The following is a 22,297-nucleotide window of genomic DNA, read 5'->3' as shown; positions in this document are numbered from 1 at the left end:
CAAAATGCAATAGCTGAAAGGAAGAATGGGACTTTAGCAGACAGTGCTAGAGCAATGCTTAGTGAAAAGCATCTTCCGAATCAGTATGGGCAGAAGTAATAGCTACAGCTAACTACTTGCTTAATCGGCTTCCTACCGAACCGATACAAGGTATGACTCCTTATGAAGCATTCACTGGACACAAGCCACGCATTGGGCATCTCCGCATATTTGGTTGCATAGCATATGCCCACATACATGATGATCATCGCAGGAAATTGGATGCGAAGTCACGCAAATGCATCATGGTTGGCTATAGTGAAGAAAGCAAAGCATACAAATTGTATGATCCCATCAACCGCAAAGTCATTATCTCCAGAGATGTAATCTTCGATGAGGAATCAGAATGGAAAACCTCACCTACACAGGAGATAGAAGCATCGACTTCACAGTCATCTACAGAACAGGTTGATGAAGAAGAGCAAGAATTGCCAGCAACACCCCAAGCAGTGCCACAGCAGCTCAGACGGTCTACTAGGCAAAGCAGACCACCAGCAAGATTGACATATGCTCAGAAAGGCAAAGCAATTCAGGTGGAAACCACCAACTATGCTCTTATGACTACCATCATGGCTACAGAAGAGCCAGTGTACTTCGAAGACGCAGTAGATAAGCCAGAATGGCAAACTGCTATGAATGAAGAAATGGATGCTTTGTATAAAAATAACACTTGGGAATTATGCGACCTTCCACCAGGAAAGAAGGCCATAGCCAACAAATGGGTATACAAAGTGAAGTACAATCCAGATGGCAGTATTCAGAGATACAAAGCCAGATTAGTTGCAAAAGGATTTGCACAACAATATGGCCAAGATTATGATGAGACTTATGCTCCAGTAGCAAAGATGGATTCCATACGGTTCTTGATATCACTAGCGACACTCAGTAAATGGAATGTGTATCAGCTCGATGTCAAGAATGCATTTCTCAATGGTTATCTAGACGAAGAAGTCTACATGCAACAACCAGCCAGTTATGTTGAACCAGGAAAGGAGAACAAGGTTTGCCATCTCAAGAAAAGTCTCTATGGCTTAAAACAAGCACCCAGAAGTTGGTACAGCAGAATTGACAAGTATTTTGTTGATCTGGGATACATGAAGTCCAATGCAGATCATACTCTCTACTACAAAGTTCAAGGGGAAGATATTACTATTGCACTTTTGTACGTAGATGATCTGATTGTGACAGGAAGCAAGAATAGCTTCATCAAAAAGCTAAAACAAGACTTATCTGCAGAGTTCGACATGAAAGATCTTGGACTTATGCACTATTGTCTTGGAATTGAGTTCTGGAGAGATTCAGATAGCACATTCATGAGTCAGCTCAAGTATGTTGACAGTCTCCTGAAGAAGTTTCATATGGCAGATTGCAAGATTGCAGCCACTCCCATGGAACAGAGTTTGAAACTTGCTAAAGATTCAGAAAAGCCTACAATCAATGACAGATACTACAGGCAACTCATTGGATCTCTTATATATCTGACAATCACACGGCCAGATATTTGTTATGCAGTAAGCTCACTAGCACAGTTTATGGCAAATCCAAAACAGTCTCACTGGAATGCAGCCAAAAGAGTCTTGAGATACATCAGAGGTACAAGACAATTTGGGATAGAATACAGAGGAAAACATCCACGGTTGCATGGATACTATGATAGTGACTATGCTGGAGATCATGAGACTAGGAGATCGACACAGGGATATGCATTTTTCCTTGGTCAAGGTGCTATATCATGGTTGTCAAACAAACAACCAACTGTTTCTTTGTCTTCAACTGAAGCAGAATATAGAGCACTCACTACAGGTGCATGTGAGGCTATATGGCTCAGAAGACTATTGTCAAAAACAGATTACTTTGATGAGTCAAAGCCAACAACAATATACTGTGATAATCAATCGGCTCAAGCATTAGCCAAAAATCCAGTATATCACTCCAGGACAAAGCACATTGATGTCAGAGAGCACTTCATCAGAGAAAGAGTGTTACTTGGTGACATCACACTGCAGCATTGTGATAGCAAAGAAAATGTTGCATACATCTTTACCAAACCACTCGGTAAAGAGCTATTCGAGAAACACCGACTAGCTCTTGGTTTGATGCAGAGGAAGGACATTCCCATTAAAGGGGTGTGATGGAATGTAATGCTCAGTCCTTCTTCGATTCCCCAGAATCATCATCTTGAGGGAAGGCCTACTTCATGATGTTGATCTTGAGGGAGGTGTTGAGAGTTCACGCTCAACATCATGTGATCATGTGTGCATAGCACCATCACGTGATCATATGTGCATAGCACTAACCTTATAGAGTGCTATAAAGGAAAGGGTTAGATCCCCTAACCCTAACCCTAAAAGGGTTTGTATATATTCTATTTTTTCAACTAATTCTAGTGTACAGTTAGTCATTTGTGGTGTGCTCTCTAGCTGTGCCCTCTCTCCTCATCTCCACTCTTCTCCTCTCCCCTCTTCATATTTTGTCACCCTGGCTATGAATTATTTTTTTATGTACCCCATGAAATCTTTCCTTCACATTTTCTTTTTAACCACCCCACATACCAAGCCCACTAATTGTCCCATATCTCCTCTAATCCCTTCTTATCCCATGCACTCATTCGTACTTTACTCCACTTGTGACTTAAATTTCACTTGTGGCTAAATTGTTTTTTTAATTATCTAAGCATCCATATGGTTGTCTATATTCCTAGGTAAAGTGATAACAAGCTGAGGAAAATAGGCATTACCTGTCTACCCAAACATAACTCCTATGATGTTCTAACACCTAGTTTGTTTAGATGGTGGCAAGTAAGTGGACCTCGACCTCGGAACTTGGATTACCTGAGGATTTGACATCTTTTTTCAATATTATGTTTGTCAAACTCTATACTATTAAAAATTCTTAATTTTGGTCGAAATTTTACAAACTCTAGTTGTATTTTTCAACTTAGATGTCTCAAACATTTTTTCCTTATATGTTTCTCTTTTTTAACTTTTTATCCAATTGATGGAATTAATTGTATGGCTCAATTATTGATGGGAATTTTTAATCCAACAACACACTTTGATTTCCCAACTAGCCTTTGGTCGGGGCTAGTGCCATACAATTAATTCACATCCATTGGATAATTATTTAGCATGGATAATCCCTAGTCATGTTGTGATCCACCTTATTTTTTACTAACTTTTATATCTATTTTGTAGAAGTGGTTTACGCATTTACTATTGGCATTATTTTTTCATTTTGACACTTATTATACAGATCCACTTTTATTCACTTATTATCAATTGGTAGGGAGTAAGTTCCACATGGTGGGCTTACTCCCCACCACGGGGGATTCACTAGTAGTAATAAGGAGACGTCACTTGCGTGTAATAAATATATGAATATGCCCCTTATCTACCCCCTATTTACGGGACCTTACCTTATAAAATGTACCTTCCTTCCCTTATATTAACCGCCTCCCTTACACTCATGTGGTACCATACAATAAACCCTAGTGGACCACCCGGGCTCCCCACCATGTGGTCTTTGTGAAGAGAGTGGGAGAGAAGGAAGGAGTCTCACTTGTAGCTTTCTCACATGCACAATGGGGGAATAGACACAAAGGTGGAGGCTAAAAACAGTTTTCCTCTTCTTAGTTGTGAAAGCCAAAAGAACTCTAAGTACAAAAGAATAGGTGAATCCTATATGTGGGTCTCAAACCAAACTCAGCTAACTAAGGTGGCATACTAATTGAGCCACTAACCAGAGTACATAAAGATAGCTATCATCCAACTATTATTCATGGGCAGTGTACCAACCGCATCTGCAGCTAACAAGTCGGTGACATAAATGCACAACGGTCACCCTCGCATATCACAAGTGGAGCTCGATATCTCAACACTCCCCCTCGAGCTCAATCCCAATTGCTACACACCAAGCAAGTCTTTAAACTTGCGCAGCTTCTCTGCACCCCATGCCTTTGTGAATATGTCAGCTACTTGATCCTCTGTGCTGACACATAGATCAATAAAACCTACTAGAATCTTCTCCTGCACATAGTGATAATGCACCTCAATGTGCTTTGTTCTAGCATGATAGACTGGGTTATTTGCCAAGTGTATACTGCCCATGTTGTCACAATAAATGACAACTGGCCCATCTGTAGACTAATGCATATCATAAAGTAGCTTATGCAACCAAGCTACCTCACATGCAACCATTGATGCACCCCTGTACTCAGCCTCTGTGCTTGACAAGGCAACTGTAGGCTGTTTCTTGCTGCTCCAAGTGATTGCAGCACTCCCAAAATAGAACACATATCCACTGGTAGATCGTCTATCAGAAATACTACCAACCCAATCAGCATTAGTGTATCCATGCAACTATATCTGAACCCCAGTCTCATAAAATAGTCCATATTGCAATGTGGACTTCACATACCTCGGTATGCGTCTAGCCGCATCCAAATGCGATTTCCTTGAAGCTTGCATAAACTGACTTACCAACCTAACATCATAGCTAAAATCTGGCTTGGTAATAGTCATATAAATCAAACTTCCTACTATGCGTCTGTACATAGTAGGGTCTTCTAGAAGGTCACTTGTATCTGCACTCAACTTCACATTCTGCTCCAAGGGAACTGAAATAGGCTTACAGCATGTCCAATCCATATTGCCTCTGCAAAAGCCATATCCCACTTATGGATCTAATCACCTCAATGCCCAAGAAGTAACGCAGCTCTCCCAAATCCTTCATCTCAAACTTCTACTTTAATAGCATTTTCACATGAAGGATATCTTCATTACTATCACATGTGATGATCAAATCATCAACATAAATGACAAGTAGCATAATACCTTTCTCTGTTTTTCTCACATAAAGTAAATAATCTGCCTTGGAAATCTGAAAGCCAATAGTGACAAGATAGTGTCCTATCTTGTTAAACCATGCTCTGGGTGCTTGCTTCAAGCCATACAAGGCTTTCTTCAACCTACACATAAACTCAGGATGAACAGCATGAACATAACCTGGTGGCTGCTCCATATAGACCTCTTCTTGCAAATCACCATGCAAGAAGGCATTCTTTACATCCATCTGATGTAAAGACCATCCCTTTGATGTAGCCATAGCAATGAACGCTCTTACGGTTGCCATCCTTGTAACTGGACTGAATGTTTCTTCATAATCAATGCCATATGTGTGTGCATACCCCTTGACAACTAATCTTGCCTTGTATCTGTTCACAGAACCATCTGCATTATGCTTCACCTTATAAACCCACTTGTAGCCAATTGCATTCTTGTCTTTAGGCAAAGGCACCAATTCCCATGTAGCATTTGCTTCCAAGCTATCCATTTCTTCATCCATGGCTTTCTCCCATTTTTCTTTTCCCATGGCTTGCTCAAAAGAAGTGGGTTCTAGTTAATGTATCACTTTGACCATATAGGCATAGTGAATGGCTATAAATCCATCATATTTTAGCCTATCCACAAGATACCTAGCTCTGGTAGACCTGTGCAAAATAGGCTCACTACAAGTGCTCTCAAAACATCCCTTGTCTTCCTTACTCCAGGTGTAACAAAAGAAGGAATACCCAACTCATCATTAAGGCTCTGTTTTGAGCCACTGGATTCACCATCCACATAAGAGTGACCTGCATTCACATCAACAATGGGCTGATCTACTTTCTCTTTTCCTTTTCATGATACTTGCATACCACTATCTGCATTGCTTTGAGGAGATCCTCCTGATCTTAATCTGCCTGTCCATGGCGAACTATGTGAACCACTACTAGAGGACACTACAGGTCCGCTAATATTTTGTGATTGCTACTGTGAATTCTGTGCAGCATTACCATTTTGTGCATCTACATCATCAATCACATTTACTGGTTTATACCAGCTGCTCATCTCATCAAAAACATCTCTGGTCAATGTTAACTTATGAGTAGAAGGGTTATAGCATCTATACCCTTTCTGCTACAGAAAATATCCAATAAAGATGCACTTCTCAGCTATTGGATCCAACTTGGATCTCAACTCCTCTGGCACATGAACATAGGCAATGCAACCAAAAACTTTCAAATGAGAAATATCTGGTTTCCTACCAGTATACTTCTCCTTTGGCGTCATGCCATGTATTGTTGCAGTGGGAGTCCTGTTCATTATGTAGACTGTTATAGCAACTGCTTCAACCCAATAATAATCTGGCAAGTCTTTTTTATTGAGCATGGCACGAGATACCTCTCCAATATGCCTGTTTTTCCTTTCTGCAAGTCCATTTTGCTATGGGGTATGACTACATGAATATTGCTGCTTTATGCCATGCTCATGTAGGAAATTTGAAAACTCATTTGAGAGGTACTCTCCCCCTCCATCTGACCTTAGGCATTTTATTTGCAGGCCTATTTATTTTTCAACCATAGCTTTAAAAGCTTTGAAATGCCCAAACACTTCACTTTTCTTTTTTATAAAATACACCCAAACTTTTTTGCTGTAGTCATCAATAAAAGTGACAAAATAATGGCAGCCTCCAATAGATGCAGCTTTAGTAGTCCACACATCAGAGTGGATTAATTCCAATGGCCTCTTACTCTCTTGAACATGTCTAGGAAATCGTTTCCTTGCCTATTTTCCAAATTGACAGGCTTCACATACCTTATGCATTTCTGCAACCTTGAACTTAGGAAATCCTACAATAATATTTTGGGCCTGCACTAATTTAAGTCGCTATACATTAACATGACCAATGCGTTTATGCCAGATATCAATATCTGCAACTACACCAGTTTCCATGTGCAAACATTGCTACACTCAATTCAGGCATGTCCGCATCCAATGTAAACATCCTGTCCCTTCTTCTTCCTTTTTGCTATCAAGCCTTTATTTTTCATATCCTCAACAAAGCATCCATGAGGATTAAATCTGATCTGCAAGCCCTACTCAACCATTTGATCAACAGAAACCAGGTTCTTAGTGATATTCGGGACATGAAATACATCAAACAAGTATTTCTTTTTTCCATTCTTGTATAGACAAAGGAATTTTACCAATTTGCACAATAGGATGTGCAATATCATAACCAATCTCCACAAATCCTGGTCTTTCCATTTTCCTTGCATCCTGCATCCATTCTGCATGACCTGTCATGTGGTTTGATGCACCTGAGTCAACATACCACACATCATTGCTTTCTTCTGTACTTGTCATAGAATTGGTCATGTGTTGCACCATAAATAGATGCTCATTTCTGTCATCACCCTGTATACTAGAGGATGCATAATGGCCTTGCTGCAATTTTCCAGTCATGATGTCATTCTGCTTTTTATAGCAATCGTTAACCATATGACCCATTTTACCACAGTAGTAGCATTCAACATTGTTGTTTGCATTTTGGCCTCTCTGCCATCCACCACAACCTCTTTGGCTCCCCCTGCCTCTAAAGTTACCACCACCTCCTCCATAGGACTGGTTTTCTTAAATTTGTTGCATATTTTGATTTTTGCCACGGCCTCCAAATCGGCCTGCTCTACCTCTGCCTCTACCTCTTCCAGCATTTGAGTAGAAGACAGCTTCTTTTGAAGTTCCTCCTGAAGAAGATGCACCACCATTTCTCTGCTCTTCAAAAATAAGAGGAGCAATCAACTCCTCAAAATCAGGAAAATTCTCACAGATGGCAATGGATGTCCGGAATTGTGCATAATCCTTTCCTAGACCATCCAAGGTCACAGAAACTAAATCATCATCTTCCACTAGTGACCCAATAGAAGCAATTGCATTTGCAATCTTCTTCACCTTCATGTGGTAGTCATTGATGCTCATATTTTCTCTCTACACATTATGCAACTCCTGCTTGAGCTGTATTTTCCTGGCTTGTGTATTTGTGCTATACATTTTTGTCAAAGTATCCCATGCCTCCTTCGGCATGCTTGCATCCTGAATATGCACAATCATAGAATCTAAAATACTAATAGACAGCCAGTACATAACTTTTCTGGCTCTCTCACGCTAACCTTTAAACACGTGCAACTTCTGTTGATTGGGAACACTAGGAATAACTGGTTCTTGTTTAACTCTAGTAATGAACTCCCAATAGCCTTTTCCCTTAAGGAAATTCGTCGTTCTAAACTTCCATGCTTGGAAGTTGTTCTTGTCAAGCTTTTTAGTGACAATCTGTGAAAGAGCATTAGACGCCATTACAAAACACTGCAAAATATTATGTTACTGCAAAAAAACACCTCTTCTGCCTCAGAAGGGCAAATCTGCAAAACTGACGAGAGTGGTATTTGACCACACAGTCACTTCCTAGGGACGATTATGCATCAACAGGCAATAAGAATGATTGTGTCACTCCTAATATCTCTGCACATAGGCATATGATGTAATCTCTACGATAACTTTTCACCGACCTATAGAACAGTGGTCGCACAGCAAAAACAGGGCACTTTCCTGAGTGCCTGTGAAAAACTTCCGCCACCAGAACGGGCCCGAAATGGCCTCGAATCAAAAAAATAATTTCACCAAGGGATTTGCCCTTACCTGTAGCATATACTGCCCTTTTGCCACAACATGAAGGGCATCCCAATCTGAGAGAGTGCACTCTTGCACTTTCCGGTTGTGCTACCTGCAGAGATTTGCTCCCACACTCGAAAAAAAAGGAAAGCAACACTGATCTTCTTACTAGGACACGGCAAACTTGGTTTGCTTTCTTGAGCTCCTTACCACAAACCAAGCTCTAATACCATGTGAAGAGAGTGGGAGAGAAGGAAGGAGTCTCACTTATAGCTTTCTCACATACACAATGGGGGAATATACACAAAGGTGGAGGCTGAAAACAGTTTTCCTCTTCTTAGTTGTGAAAGCCAAAAGAACTCTAAGTATAAAAGAATAGGTGAACCCTATATGTGGGTCTCAAACCAAAATCAGCTAACTAAGGTGGCATACTAACTGAGCCACTAACTAGAGTACATAAAGATAGCTATCATCTAGCTATTATTCATGGGTGGTGTACCAACTGCATCTGCAACTAACAAGTCAGTGACATAAATGCACAACGGTCACCCTGGAATATCATGAGTGGAGCTCGATATCTCAATAGTCTTACCCTCTGGGTTGGGGGTGGGCCACACACACACAAAAAATAAATAAATTTGATTAGTAAATGTATCTCACACACATAGACACTTATTTCTTTACACACAACACACACACACACACACACACATGAATACTTCCCTAACTTTGAATTATTCTTTTATGTACCCTCATGAAATCTTTCCTTTACATTATCTTTTTAATTACCCCACATACCAAGCCCACTAATCATTCCATACCTCTCTTATCCCTTCTTATCCCATGCACTCATTCGCTCCTTACTCGATTTGTAACTTAAACTTCACTTGTGGCTAAATTGCTTTTTTAATTATCTAAGAATCCATATGGTTGTCTATATTCCTAGGTAAAGCAATAACAAGTTGGGGAAAATAGGCATTACCTGTCTGCCCAAACATAACTATGATGTTCTAACACCTAGTTTGTTTGGATGGTGGTAGGTAAGTGGACCTCGACCTCGGAACCTGGACTACTTGAGGATTCCACATCTTTTTTCAATATTATGTTTGTCAAACTCAATATTATTAAAAATTCTTAATTTTGATCAAAATTTTTGCAAACTCTAGTTGCTTTTGTCAACTTAGATGTCTCAAACATTTTTTCCTTATATGTTTCTCTTTTTTAACTTTTTATTCATTTGCTGGAACTAATTGTATGGCTCAATTATTGATGGTACATTTTAATCTAAACACACAGACACACACGCATGCATGCACGCACACACACACACATAGCTATAGCTGTCGTAGCTTCGAGTCTATGTTCGAGAGCTCCCACAGAACTATAAACCTCCCCTTCATTTTCTCTAAGCTTTGCTTATTTCTCCTCATCCCTTGAAGCATTTGAGCTTGAAGTTCTCCAGGAGCTTTGTCATAGTGTCACCCAACTTTGACTAAGAGGGCTGATCAAAATTTTGCATCTACTACCCAAATTTTAAAAACATGTACAGATGGAGAACGCATTGGTACAGGCACTAGAAGGACAGTTCTATGCCAAGCTTGGAGCTAGAGGTGCATCCTAATGGGAAGGTTCTTTGGCCCAGAGGACACAGAGAATGGTAGCCCAAGTGAAGAGAACAAGCTCTCACAAGAATTTTCGAGAAACATGCAAAATGGAGAGGAGGAGGTGGAGGTGAGGAAGAAGATGATGATGTGGCATAGAACCGAAAGCTCTGATACCACATGTTGGGAAGTCGTGGGAGAGAAGAGATGCATCATGACAAGAGTTGAGAATACTAGAGAAGACCAAAATGTGTGTTATATTGATTGTGAGAGAAGCCTCTCATTTATAGAGTGGGAGAGACGGTATCCTACATCATACGCACCTCTCCTACATCAAAGGCAATTAGCCCTACATCATAGGGACTTCCTAAATCTTTGGCACCTCCTCTATATATCACCACCTGTGTCATGGTTCTAGACACCTCATAGCATTAAGTGTGCTATACTAGTAATACACACACAAAACATGTGACTGCTAGATGCACACATGCACCTTAGAGCAAGCCCTTGATCACAAATATCCCAACACAAGGCCTTATCACTCCCCTTGTTGATGCCAAATTTCTTGAAATTCAGCCTCTCCTTTCAAAGGACCAAAGTTCATAGGGACGGAATACTACTTTGCACAATCATCGCGTCCCTAAACTCAAGGAAGCAGCTACATTCCTATCCACAATCTTGGGAGTCAAGTATGGCAAGAATCGCTCCCTTCCACTCTGCACATTTGTTTTGCTCAGTTAGGTAGTTGAAACAAGAGTGGATGGATCCAGCATTTGGTCATCTTCTTCTCAAGGAAACTTGATAGTTCATCTGGCAAAAAATATAAAATTCCCCACTTATTAGCAGTAATCATCAATAAATTCCCCACTTATTGTATTGGCAGTAATCATCAATAAATTCCCCACTTATTGTATTGGCAGTAATCATCAATAAAGAGGTGTAGGAAAAGGAAATGCTCTGCCGGTGTCGCCACAACCTATTGAGGATCCACATACTCTTGTCATCTGTCTGGGAGCCATCATAATCTTCTCCTCATGCCACATTGTTAAATGAGGTTGCCCTTGAAAAGCTACCTATGATGGAGTTCAAAATGAGTAATTGTCCCAAGAGATGCTATAGCTCGGCACACAGTTGGAACCGATAGATCTCCATCTACAATTGTAGCTAGCAAAAGCCAGTGGCTACATTGATACAAGCCCCACCCGTCAACATCATGCCAGTAAATGAGCCACAAGGGGATATATGAAGATCAACAACACAACTAATGCACCCAAATGTCAGACCTATCAATGGAGCAACCCCCCACCAATATTACAGGGTCATCAGGATGGATGCCAATTCTATCAACAATTTCACCAAACCTCATCATCTTCTACCATCTGTCATCATCAGTTCAACCATATGCTTCAAATGTGAAAACTATTCACTATCTTGGCCAAGGAGGAGCATGCCTCAGAATTGGAATGACAAATTGTAGTAGGCATCCAAGACTTATTTCACAGAATCGCAATAGTGGTCACGACACTTCGGGCCTAAATAGTTGAGAAAGGGGTTGAAGAAGTGCAAATGAACCAAGCTCTCCAAGCTTAGGATAAAATAGTAAGGGATATAACATCCAATCTCCACCAGAGCCAAATACAGCTGATGATAGCACTACATGCTACGGCCGTCCTACAGACCTCCAATGACCACTTAACCTCAGTACATGCTTAGCAATAGAGAAACTTTTACAAGCTCGGATCACTCTAATCCACAAAGAAGAAGCACTCCCATATTTCCAAGAAAAGCTTATCGAGATGCAATAATCTTTGGCGACACGAACTTTTAGCATTGAGGAGCTTACAAGGGAATGCCAACTACTAAAAGACCAACTTGCCACCAGTACGGAGGCAACCACTGCTCAAAATCTCAAGTCTTGGACCTATGGTCTAACGCTAATGAAGCCATTTCTCAATAAAAATAGGCCACCTTGCATATAAAAAATCTTAAGGGTGCATATACATTCATTATCATAAGGAAAAGTCTAATGAGCTGCACTCCCACAAGGTAACCATCTCAAACCTTGAACACCAATTGCTAGTGCAAAACAATAAGACAATGGATGACACCACAAATGAAGTCCCCCTATAGTGCACGACCTTGGTGTATCAAGAGCTTGTGGCTACCCTACAAGTAGAATATCATCTTAGAGCACAAGCCCTCATCTAGTGGAAACAACTCCAGCTCAAGATCATATCTACTCATCCAAACATAAAATGGAACGTTCCATAGGGACAAAAACTCTATGCAAACTTTTAGAATATGAAAAAAAATCTTTTGCCTATCCACACATGCTAGGTTTACTGTACTCAGGGCGGATGCTTTCAAAGCATATGTATACCTCATGGGTAGTCCTCCTCTCGTGGTCATTGGTGGTATGTTGCCATTGCTACAAAATCCATTACTCTTATCTCTACAGGGCATGACATGTCCAACATCCCACCCTTGCAGCTAATGATCCCATCTCAATAAGAAAAAGAAGTGTCGGAGAATGACATCGTCTATCTTACATCTAACTTAGAATATCCAACTAGTCTCTATGCCAATCTCATACCCTCACTTTCCCTTGCTGCTACCACCCTCTTAGCCTTTCCATTTTCTTGCACATTAAGAAGTTAGAAGTGCTAGATGACTCCTTGAGTACAAGTCCATAGTGAAAACTCTAAGGGCCAAGAACGAACTTTGCCAGTCAATCAGTAAGTGCATCAAAGGCCACTTCACCCAAGAGGTCGGGGAGCCCAAAAGAGTGTAAATCATTTACGAACCCATATGGGCACTGCCATAGACCAATAGTGACCTGGTGATCCAAACATGTACTCTCAAGGCAAAACAATTATTAGCAGATCATAACACATCCCGTAGAAAATATATGTCCAGCATCACGAGAAGCACTCAGACCGCATGCGACACGGTGAGTGGCTAAAGCACACATGATTGAGGTCCAATCTATCTCATCCTGAGGAGATCATCAAAGACAAGGCCTCACTCTTAACTGGATACAAAGAATTAAACAACCACATCCTCTGCCACCTCACGTGATAGCTTGATAGACACAGATACGTGAGCTCTTCGCATCTCATCAGAGAGCCACTATGGCGCTTCCAGACATGGAGCCTAGGCATGTATGTACTCGGAGCATTATCCTTGAGTACTTGATGCTTGTATTTGTTTTGTTGATACTAGATTAGCACTTTAGCACTCAACAAGGGCCTTAGTGAGCCCTTTGCTTCAGCCCACAGTGGCTTGTATGAGTTACCTTTTGCTTTTGTACTTTGTTTTTCTGATACTAGATTAGCACTTTAGCACCCAGCAAGGGCCTTAGTGAGCCCTTTGCTTCAGCCCATATATCATTCATTCATTCATTCTTTCTCCCTCACTCTGTTCCTCTCTTGACTCAATTGTGATCCTCCTTATCCCACCAGGTTAGGTGCAAGAGCTGTGGACTACAGTCTCGTCAAATGAAGAGCACTCTCTCACAAGCTTTGAATGGGAACAAGCGAGCAAAAAACCCACCAGATAGTACCGCTTGTAGATGTCATAATATCACCAATGTTTATCATAATACTAATAATATAATTGGTATTACTAAATGGCCAGTCAGTCTTATGGCTATTATTGCTGGTGTAGTGGTAATTACCGTGAGTATATCTATCCAGCCGACCATACATTTTTATTGCAACTCACGTATTAACAACACATTAAGATTGAATTTCATGTGAAAGCATAGATAATTAGAACCTTGCTTGGGACTTTGGATTCTATCCTTGCATCTTTTAACCCAACCCTTATATGTATTCATGAACATGAAATCAACCATGCGATATGTTTAACAACAATTATTTAAAAAATCTATATTCTAAAGATTATTAAACGATTCATTGGGTAGGGCTTCTTCAGTATGCTCAAATCTATTACAATGAACCTCATGTATTTTCATGACCATAAAAACTTGGCCATGTGGTCAACTCAAAAAAGTTTAGAGCGCCATATTTGTTTTAGAGAATTTAAAGATGATCAACAATGGTTTGGGCACCTTATGACCATCAAATGGACCATATGTCCAATTTGAAAGGAATTTTAGAGAACATATTTGTTTTAGAGACTTTAAAATAATTGGACCATTTCTTGGGTGTCTTTTTGTCTTATTACCCATGTTCCATTGAGAAATATTAACGACCATCAAATTGACCATGTTGTTGATTTCAAAGGCACCTTACAACACCATATATGTTTTAAAGACATTGTGCATGATGATTCAATTGATTGAACTTTTGTAATGCTTGATTGCTTTCCCAAGGCCCTCATAAATCTTCATGAAACATTAGATCTTTTTTTTAATAGAAAACCATTTTTCTTGTAGACACCTTCACAATGATTAAATTATTACTTCTTCGCTATCTTCTTCTATAATGCTCAAATACTTTTAATAGATCCAAAATGATCTTCATGACCCAAATTGACCCAATGACAAGCACTTTATGGCACCACCTTTGTATTAAAGATACTTTATATAATAGCTCTATTTGCTTGGGTAACCTTTTGTATGCTTACATTCTTTCATAGGACCATGATAAATCTTTGTGAGTTATCTTTGTTTCATGCTTCAGGATTATTATAGAGGTTGAACTTTTTTTTTTGGATACCCTCTTTAATGTACTATGTCCTTTCACAAGGTCTCATATATCTTCATGACAAAATGTGGTTAATTTGAAGGCATAGATGATTGAACCATTCTTATGATGCCCTCTTTTATTTGATAAATTCCTTTTAGAAAAACCTTGAATATGAAAATGCATGGTCAATTGAACAACAATATTAATAATAATCTATTTCTAGAAACAATGGATAGCTGATGATATCATTGCTTTGGTACTTTCTTTAGTATTCTCATATCCTTTTGAGTGATCTTCATGTATCTTCATGACCATGAAATTGAAATGTGATTAATTTGGTATCAATTTTTAAAAACCATCTATGCTCTAGAGACTATATTGATGATTGGATTACAAAATCACATTTGTTTTAGAGGCATAATGAAAATGTGGCCCGTTTGAAAGGAAACTTTATAGACTTTGTTATCCCTACATCATTTCACAAGATACTCATGTACCTTAGAAACATCAAATCGACCAAGTACTTGATTTTAAATCACCTCTTCAAAAATGGTTGTGTTTTACAGACAAAATAATTGATTAAGTCATTGCTTGGGTCACCCTCCTCTATGTGCTCATGTCCTTTTAATAGACGCTCATATCAAAATTGACCATGAAGGCAGATTTCTTGGGGGGGGGGGGAGTTTGACAATTAAGGAAGATTCAAAAATCCATCCATCTTCAAGAGACTTTATGGATGATTACACAATCTTTGAGGGCCCTTCCAATATATGCATATCATTTCAAAAGACCCTGATCTATGTTCATGACCATCAAATTGACCATGTGGCCAATTGCCAAGCACTTTTGCAAATCCAATTATATTTTGTGAAATTATAGGACCACACCATTTACTCATCTATCTAATCACATAATTATATGAATTAAAAGAGCTTTTGCAAATCTATCTCTATTTTATTAAAACTCTAATTCATTTTCTCATGTTTGTGGTTGTACTCCTATATGAATGCATTCAAATATTTTTGATAAACATGAAATCCATTATGTAATTGGTTTATTCATGTTCAAGAGACCTTATAGATGATTGGACTATTTTCTATTGGATACATGATGTTGCTTATAAACCACTCCTTGGGGTACATGCTTACATTCTTTCACACGGCCCTCATATATTCTCACAATATTAAAAAAAAACAAGATATGTGGTTGAGCACCGTTGCATGAGATATGCTCTTTAATGTGATTGCACACTTTCACAAGACCCTCATACATTTTGATAAGCATCAAGTTTCCCTTGTGGTTGATTTGATGTCAAATTTTCAAATCCATCTATCTCTTAAGGACTTTGTGGATTATTGAACAATGTAATGGGATGCCCTATTCTATGAGATCATATCTTATGTTCATATAACTTCTCTATATCTTCATGAACATCAAATAAAATACATAGAAAACCATGATATTTTAGAGACCTTAAATTTTATTGAATTATTACTGTAATATTTTATTCATTATATGTATTACTGATTATTAAATTCCTTGGAAAATGCAAACATGATCAAGGTAGTGACCCACTTGGATGGGAGACGTACCACACACACCTTGAGAGCGCATGATGTCAAGAATGTACTATGAAAGTTGATCATCACTGTCACTTTCTAGAAGACAAGCCTATGGTATGCTTGTACTCACCCTTATTGCTAGCCATTCCATTCCAATGAGACAAAATCCAATGGTATGCTTGAACTCACACTTATTGTTGGCCATACAATGAGCCAATTTCATGACAAAGATATATAATTTGCCTTTCAAGTGAGCTCCATCAATCAATTTACCTTAGCATACCTTATGAAATTTAAACGGCCACTTGATGTTTGATCGATCCAACCACAAGGAATTCTATGGTAATTGGCTAATACATTTGTCAATGTTTATGCCTGTAGCATTTGATAAGATATTCCATTCATACCACTATGTATTCTTTTCCACCATTTTGATTGACGTAAAAGCCATATCCAAGACTAGGATATTAGCTGACCATTATATGAAAAGATTGTAGACTGTCATAGTATTCAAAAAACTAGGTGGTTTTCTATGAGAGGTGACCTATTGGCATTTGAAGCATTGACATAAACAATTTGAATGACAATTGTTATATCATTTAGAAAACTCAATGCTTTTTCTAGTAGAGATGTTAGCATTTCAATTAATGGCATACAATGAAAGTGTGCAAAAAGGTCACTCACAATGAAGATGAAACATTGTGGACTAAGGTGATGAATTCGTTCGCCCAACTTATGTTCACAATACAAAAGAACCAAAAGGAAAAAGAATACGTAAAGGGGACGCAAAGATAAGCTTGACCTTCACCAATATATGGATTGGAATGCTCAAAATCACTCTAACCAATATGGCACATTTAGGGACCTCGAGAGATGAAAAGACAACTTCTAGAGATCAAATCAATTTCATGTGAGACGCTAGGCTATGGCGAGGAGGGCTCGAGGACATCTTACGAGACCGAGACATCTATGACCATAGCCGATAGTGTTCAAGTTTTTTTTTGGGGGGAAAGTGTTTACGTTGCTTCACCTTAGGGAGAGATTTGGATCCTTGATGTGATTCTATTAAGAGAAGTAATGCAAGAAACTGTCACATAAATCTCGAGGAAAAAGGGGAGCAATTGAAGGGCTTGGCTCTTAAGAGTCTCTAGAGAAGCACGTAGGACTAAGTTTTCTAGCATACAAAGTCAAGGGCTAGGCTACTTGGGTAGCTAAGGCTCTCTAGAGGATCATGAATAAGCACTACAGCACTACTAAATTCATCGAGATCTAGCACTTTGAGAGCACCAAGTGAGCAATAGGCAATCTCAATGTGGCTTGCATATCAATACAAATGAGTATGCTTAGAGCTTCACACCATTGAGACTCAACGAGCTAAGTACTCACTTGAAAAACCTCCGAGGGGTAAGATAACATTACGATTTTTCCAACTCATGGCCGTAGTTCAATGCAACCCAACCGACCCTAATGTGAAAGAAGCTTTGCACATATAGAAGCCCTAGTGGGATGGGGGCAATTAACTTTCCAAAAAAGGAGTTCCCTTGAAAAAGACGACATAAAGCAACAACCCATGAAGCTAGAAGCCCTAGTGAAACGGCACAGCTAACTTTCCAAGATAGGAGTCCCTTTGAGAGTGATGGGAACACAATGCCACAACCTTCTTTCGGAGGGAGAGTATCCACATGTGGAGCTCCTCGCTCTAGCTCTAAATCCCTTCTTGAATGAGATAAAATATAGCCCTAATGAGGAGCATCATAATGCTCTCTAGGCTAGTGCTAAGGCTCCCATGTGTGAAGAGTCTTCAACATCAGCATTCTAGATAAAGCTTTCCAAGGGTGATTCTACATCACAAACGTACTCTTAAGGGGAGGTGGTGAGTCAAATTCTCCTTCCCTTAGAGGGATTAAAAGTAGGTTTAAAATATAAATGTATATGCCCATGAGAACAAATTACGGTGAGTTTCTAAACCAAACAAAAATGGCCCTTAGCCATATCTTGAAAAGGTTTCTCTTGAAAACTTTTTAAATTATTCATGCCAAAAAATTCTCAATTTGCACAAAGAATGCCAGCCAATCAAAACGAGGCATGAGCACTTCTTAAATTCATGCTCTAAATCCTCCGTGCTCAAAAGTAATCCAATCAAAGAATGCATCATAACAGCGGAAAGTGCCCCCACCCACCCCCCCCCCCGCTAAAATTGATACTTTACATTGATGCCTTTCCTGGCGATAAATTACATATAGCTTTCAATGCTACAAGATATAACAACCCCACACTGATATAACCTGCCGTTCCAGTAGCTCGATTTAATTCTTTTGGCCCTGGCAGGTCTCAATGAGGCTTCTACTCTTCACGTCCTTGATGATCTTCTGATTCACTTCCACACGAAAAGGACTCGGCAGGTGGCTTTTCTGATTCGTGATATCCTCAAACCTGTAACTCCCACAAGGGATCAACTACTGGCAAATAGAAGTCTTCAGCTTCCAATGATAAGGGGAAGTCGGGCAGATCTGAAACTGTGTCTGGGTTCCTGCTTGAAAATAAATGGTAAATGAGAAAGAAAAACAATGTTCTACTGCAAAATTTGTTATGCTCACACAAGGAAATAACCACAGGATCTCACATGGAAAGGCACACAAAAAGCAAAAGCAAAAGAAGAGAACATTTGAAAATGCATTCTGAGCATTCATAATATCACTTGAGGTTTCTTGCGTGAGGAACGCAAAAATGAGGTGATATTGTCATAGAAATGCGGCGGTATCAAGTTCAACTTAGAGTGATTATCCTTCTTACTTTTCGTGACGATAAATCTCTCTGCGAATGCGACCTTTACTTGCAAGGTCTCTTGGGATCTTTTCAGATAAGTACTTCATTGCACCCCACAAAGGAGGAACCCTGCAATAGCACCGTGCTTCAAAGATTTGAAACCATTCATTGGTAAACCTTGGTTTCATGTGCGATTTTCCACCATCAAAGAAAAGTTTAGATATTTTCATACTTGTCCTCTTCTGCGTTGAAGAAGTCTTTGATGCAGGGTAATTAAAAACAGAGGAACTTCTATCAAACCTTGTTGATGGACTCTCCATGCAAAAACGCTCAGAAATCGTCTGACTTTCTTTCAGATATGCATCTGCAGTTTGAAGGCATACTATTGCCTTGGCATGGGTGTTTTCTTCACTTCCTTCATCCAAAATCAGTCCATGATAATAATAAGCAGCAGCCTGTAACAAAAGATCCCAACAAAGCATCCCAAGAGGATTCATGTGGTGCCTGCTTAGAAATCTATTATTGTAGACAAAAAGTACCCAAAAAGAGAAGATCACTGGAGAACCTCCCCATTCAAATGTTCTGCATGACAGTTATATATGATGCTCAAATTTGTTTCAATTTATTCACTTACCAAACTTTTAGAGGATTATATTGGAGCTAAACTTCAAGTTTTCTTATACATGAGGCAGCTATCATTATGTTTTGTTTTGTTTTCAGTGCCGGCTATGTCTGCAACATTTGGTATATTTGATTCTTTGATAGGAAGAAAGTCTTCTAGGAATCCAGATGATGAATGACATATGCCCAGGCATTAACAAAGAATCCAAACCAGTGCATGGGGGTGAAATCCACCACCTTGGGATAAAGGTCCCAACTCTCTTTAAAGGTTATATCCTGCTTTTAAGAAAAATGTGACAGTTAAAGGGAGTGAATCTAATGTAAGCCTCCATTTCTCAATATAATGGGGCATGTAGGGAAACAACACTCCAGCCAAGTATTGTAAGGATCAACCAGGCACATAGATGACGCCGCTTTGGTTATTTCCTGAACAAATGCATCTGTGAAACTTGGGAGTTGGTTTCAGTGCACAAGGAATAAACTATACAACAAGATACGGAGGTAAAATGGTAAAACGGAGGCATTGGTGGAAAGTCAAGGACCTTACAAACAATGACAACTTGGCCTAGAAAGGAGTATAAACTTTGCCCTATGAGAGCAACTGGTATTCTATTCTGAAGTTTGGCCAACATACAAAAATAGCAGATTTGAGGATTCATAGGTTTAGGATCTATTTGACTACCTTTGTATATACGAGTGTTCCAAATTGTAACCTTTGGTCTCCAGACTCCTGCTAGGCTTTTGGCTGGTCACATACTCCGCCCCCCCCAGGTGTGCACAGGGTTGCAACCTTTGTGTACCACTCTCTTCAACTGTGAAAAGACCCTCTCCCTATCTTGTGAGATGTTTCAAGCACAGACGTTCTCCTTCATACTCAGATGTGTTCCACTCATGCACTCGCCTAGGACAATCAATCTTTACAGGCTATACCTTGAGGTTTCATTAGGTACACCTTTAACACTAGATCTAACCTAGGACAATCGCATACGTAAATACCGATGAGCTGCCACAGTTACAGAACCTACAAAAGCACTTCCATAGTGTCCCAGAAGCACCTCATACCTTAGCCTCCGTGAGTTTCCAGCTGATGAAGAGACGGTGCTTTTCTCCCCAAATACCTCCAACATGAACATTTTGCATATTGCTATGTGCCTGCTCACAAGTGTGGACTTGAGGTGAGCTTTTGCAGAAAGAATAGATCCTTGAACAATTTCTTTATACATGTAATTTCCTCCACGTTCTTTAGGGGATACAAGATGACAACTTATACCTGCTGCCAATATTTTACTTGCTCACAGGCTAATCGACGCTTTACAGCCAAAGTGGCTTTCAGATTGTCAATGGCTAGTCCAAGCTGTATCTCCACGCCCTGCCATAGGATTTGACACTTTCAAAGGTGAATCAAGAAAGTTGCAGCACTGTAACCAACAGAACATTATAAAACATACAAAAGGATAGGCACCAGTATCAAAAAAGATAAGAAAGATCATGTGTGAACCACTCAGAAAATAAGAACTTTGTAATTGCATATACATAAGTTGGTCCAAAAATAGACAAATATAAGCGTTCCGCCAGGGCCATCAAAGGATAGTTTTGGGTTTCAGTGGTTTTACTGCCCCTTTTTCCTTCCTCTAGAAAGGCGATTGAATAGCATGCTCAGTTGCATCACCAAGCCTCGAAGTCAACTACAAGACTACCAATTACTAATCAGATGCTGTGCATCACATTTTTAGACTTCCCGGGAAAAAGTGGGGCAGCTAATAATGATAAAGGCACTTCCACTCCATAGCAAACTTACTCGACATGCAAGCAAAAAAGTGTTGCACTGTTCGTCAAATGTAATGGATGAATCAGGGAGAAGATGGAACAGACCACATGGCTTCTAGTTAACCAACTGTCAATCCAAGCTTTTTTCAATATGATCCAAACAGGGGAATTCAGAATCCATGCATCTTCCTTAACATATATAACTTCATAATACTAGAATATAACAAACCTCCAACATTTGAGCAAGGGCTCATCCGTGCGACACAACAGCTGTGAGGTCACAGCAGAAGTGAAGCTTATCCAATCTTACAAATGAAGATTTTTTTGAAAGTAAAGACAAGAAAGAAGAGAAAGATGTGTGTGTGTGTGAGAGAGAGAGAGAGAGACCCCAAAAAGAATCCCTCCCTCCCCCCCACGACATTTTAAAAAAAAGATGACATGAACAATGCTAGAAGTGGAAAAGAAAATTACCTAAACAAAGCTATGCTTTATGTTCTCTTAAGTACCCAAGCATAAGCTGCCATCAAAAGGTTCCAGAATGTGGAAGCATGGAAAATGTGGGTGAAGAAACAAAGAAAACAAGTTCTTATTACACAATTACATGAATGTCAAACTGTTGGTAGTTAGTCACATAAGAAAAGCGATGTCACTCACTTGACCTAGCGATTGCAATGACATAGCATGAAGTACTTGCTCTCTCAAATCAGCTGGTAGCTTTGCCCTACAACATTAGTGATGGAAGTGGTTTCAGAAAGATCAGTGAGGCCACGGCACAATCATAACATTCAAATAGCTCCTGTGTC

At 39.5% G+C, this 22,297-nt stretch overlaps 1 protein-coding gene across 1 annotated transcript in view; it reads right to left on the bottom strand.

Annotated features, from left to right (window-relative positions):
- Nucleotides 1-18,509: 18,509 nt before the first annotated feature.
- LOC147895539 (uncharacterized) overlaps nucleotides 18,510-22,297 on the bottom strand; it is a 31,178-nt gene continuing 27,390 nt past the window's right edge. Inside the window, exons 7-12 of the mRNA XM_087383953.1 lie at nucleotides 22,149-22,215; nucleotides 20,998-21,096; nucleotides 20,790-20,879; nucleotides 19,407-19,561; nucleotides 19,134-19,235; nucleotides 18,510-18,870 (exon numbers count right to left, since the gene is read on the bottom strand). Of these exons, the coding sequence (XP_087240079.1) occupies nucleotides 18,768-18,870; nucleotides 19,134-19,235; nucleotides 19,407-19,561; nucleotides 20,790-20,879; nucleotides 20,998-21,096; nucleotides 22,149-22,215 (616 nt within the window). The 3' untranslated portion in view covers nucleotides 18,510-18,767. The remainder of the gene's footprint in view (nucleotides 18,871-19,133; nucleotides 19,236-19,406; nucleotides 19,562-20,789; nucleotides 20,880-20,997; nucleotides 21,097-22,148; nucleotides 22,216-22,297) is intronic.

Source organism: Dipteris shenzhenensis, chromosome 13 (assembly GCF_047967505.1).
Source record: "Dipteris shenzhenensis isolate YYH24624 ecotype China chromosome 13, Dip_SZ_1.0, whole genome shotgun sequence".
Classification (NCBI taxonomy): Eukaryota; Viridiplantae; Streptophyta; class Polypodiopsida; order Gleicheniales; family Dipteridaceae; genus Dipteris; species Dipteris shenzhenensis.
This window is presented reverse-complemented; position numbering and strand designations above follow the sequence as displayed.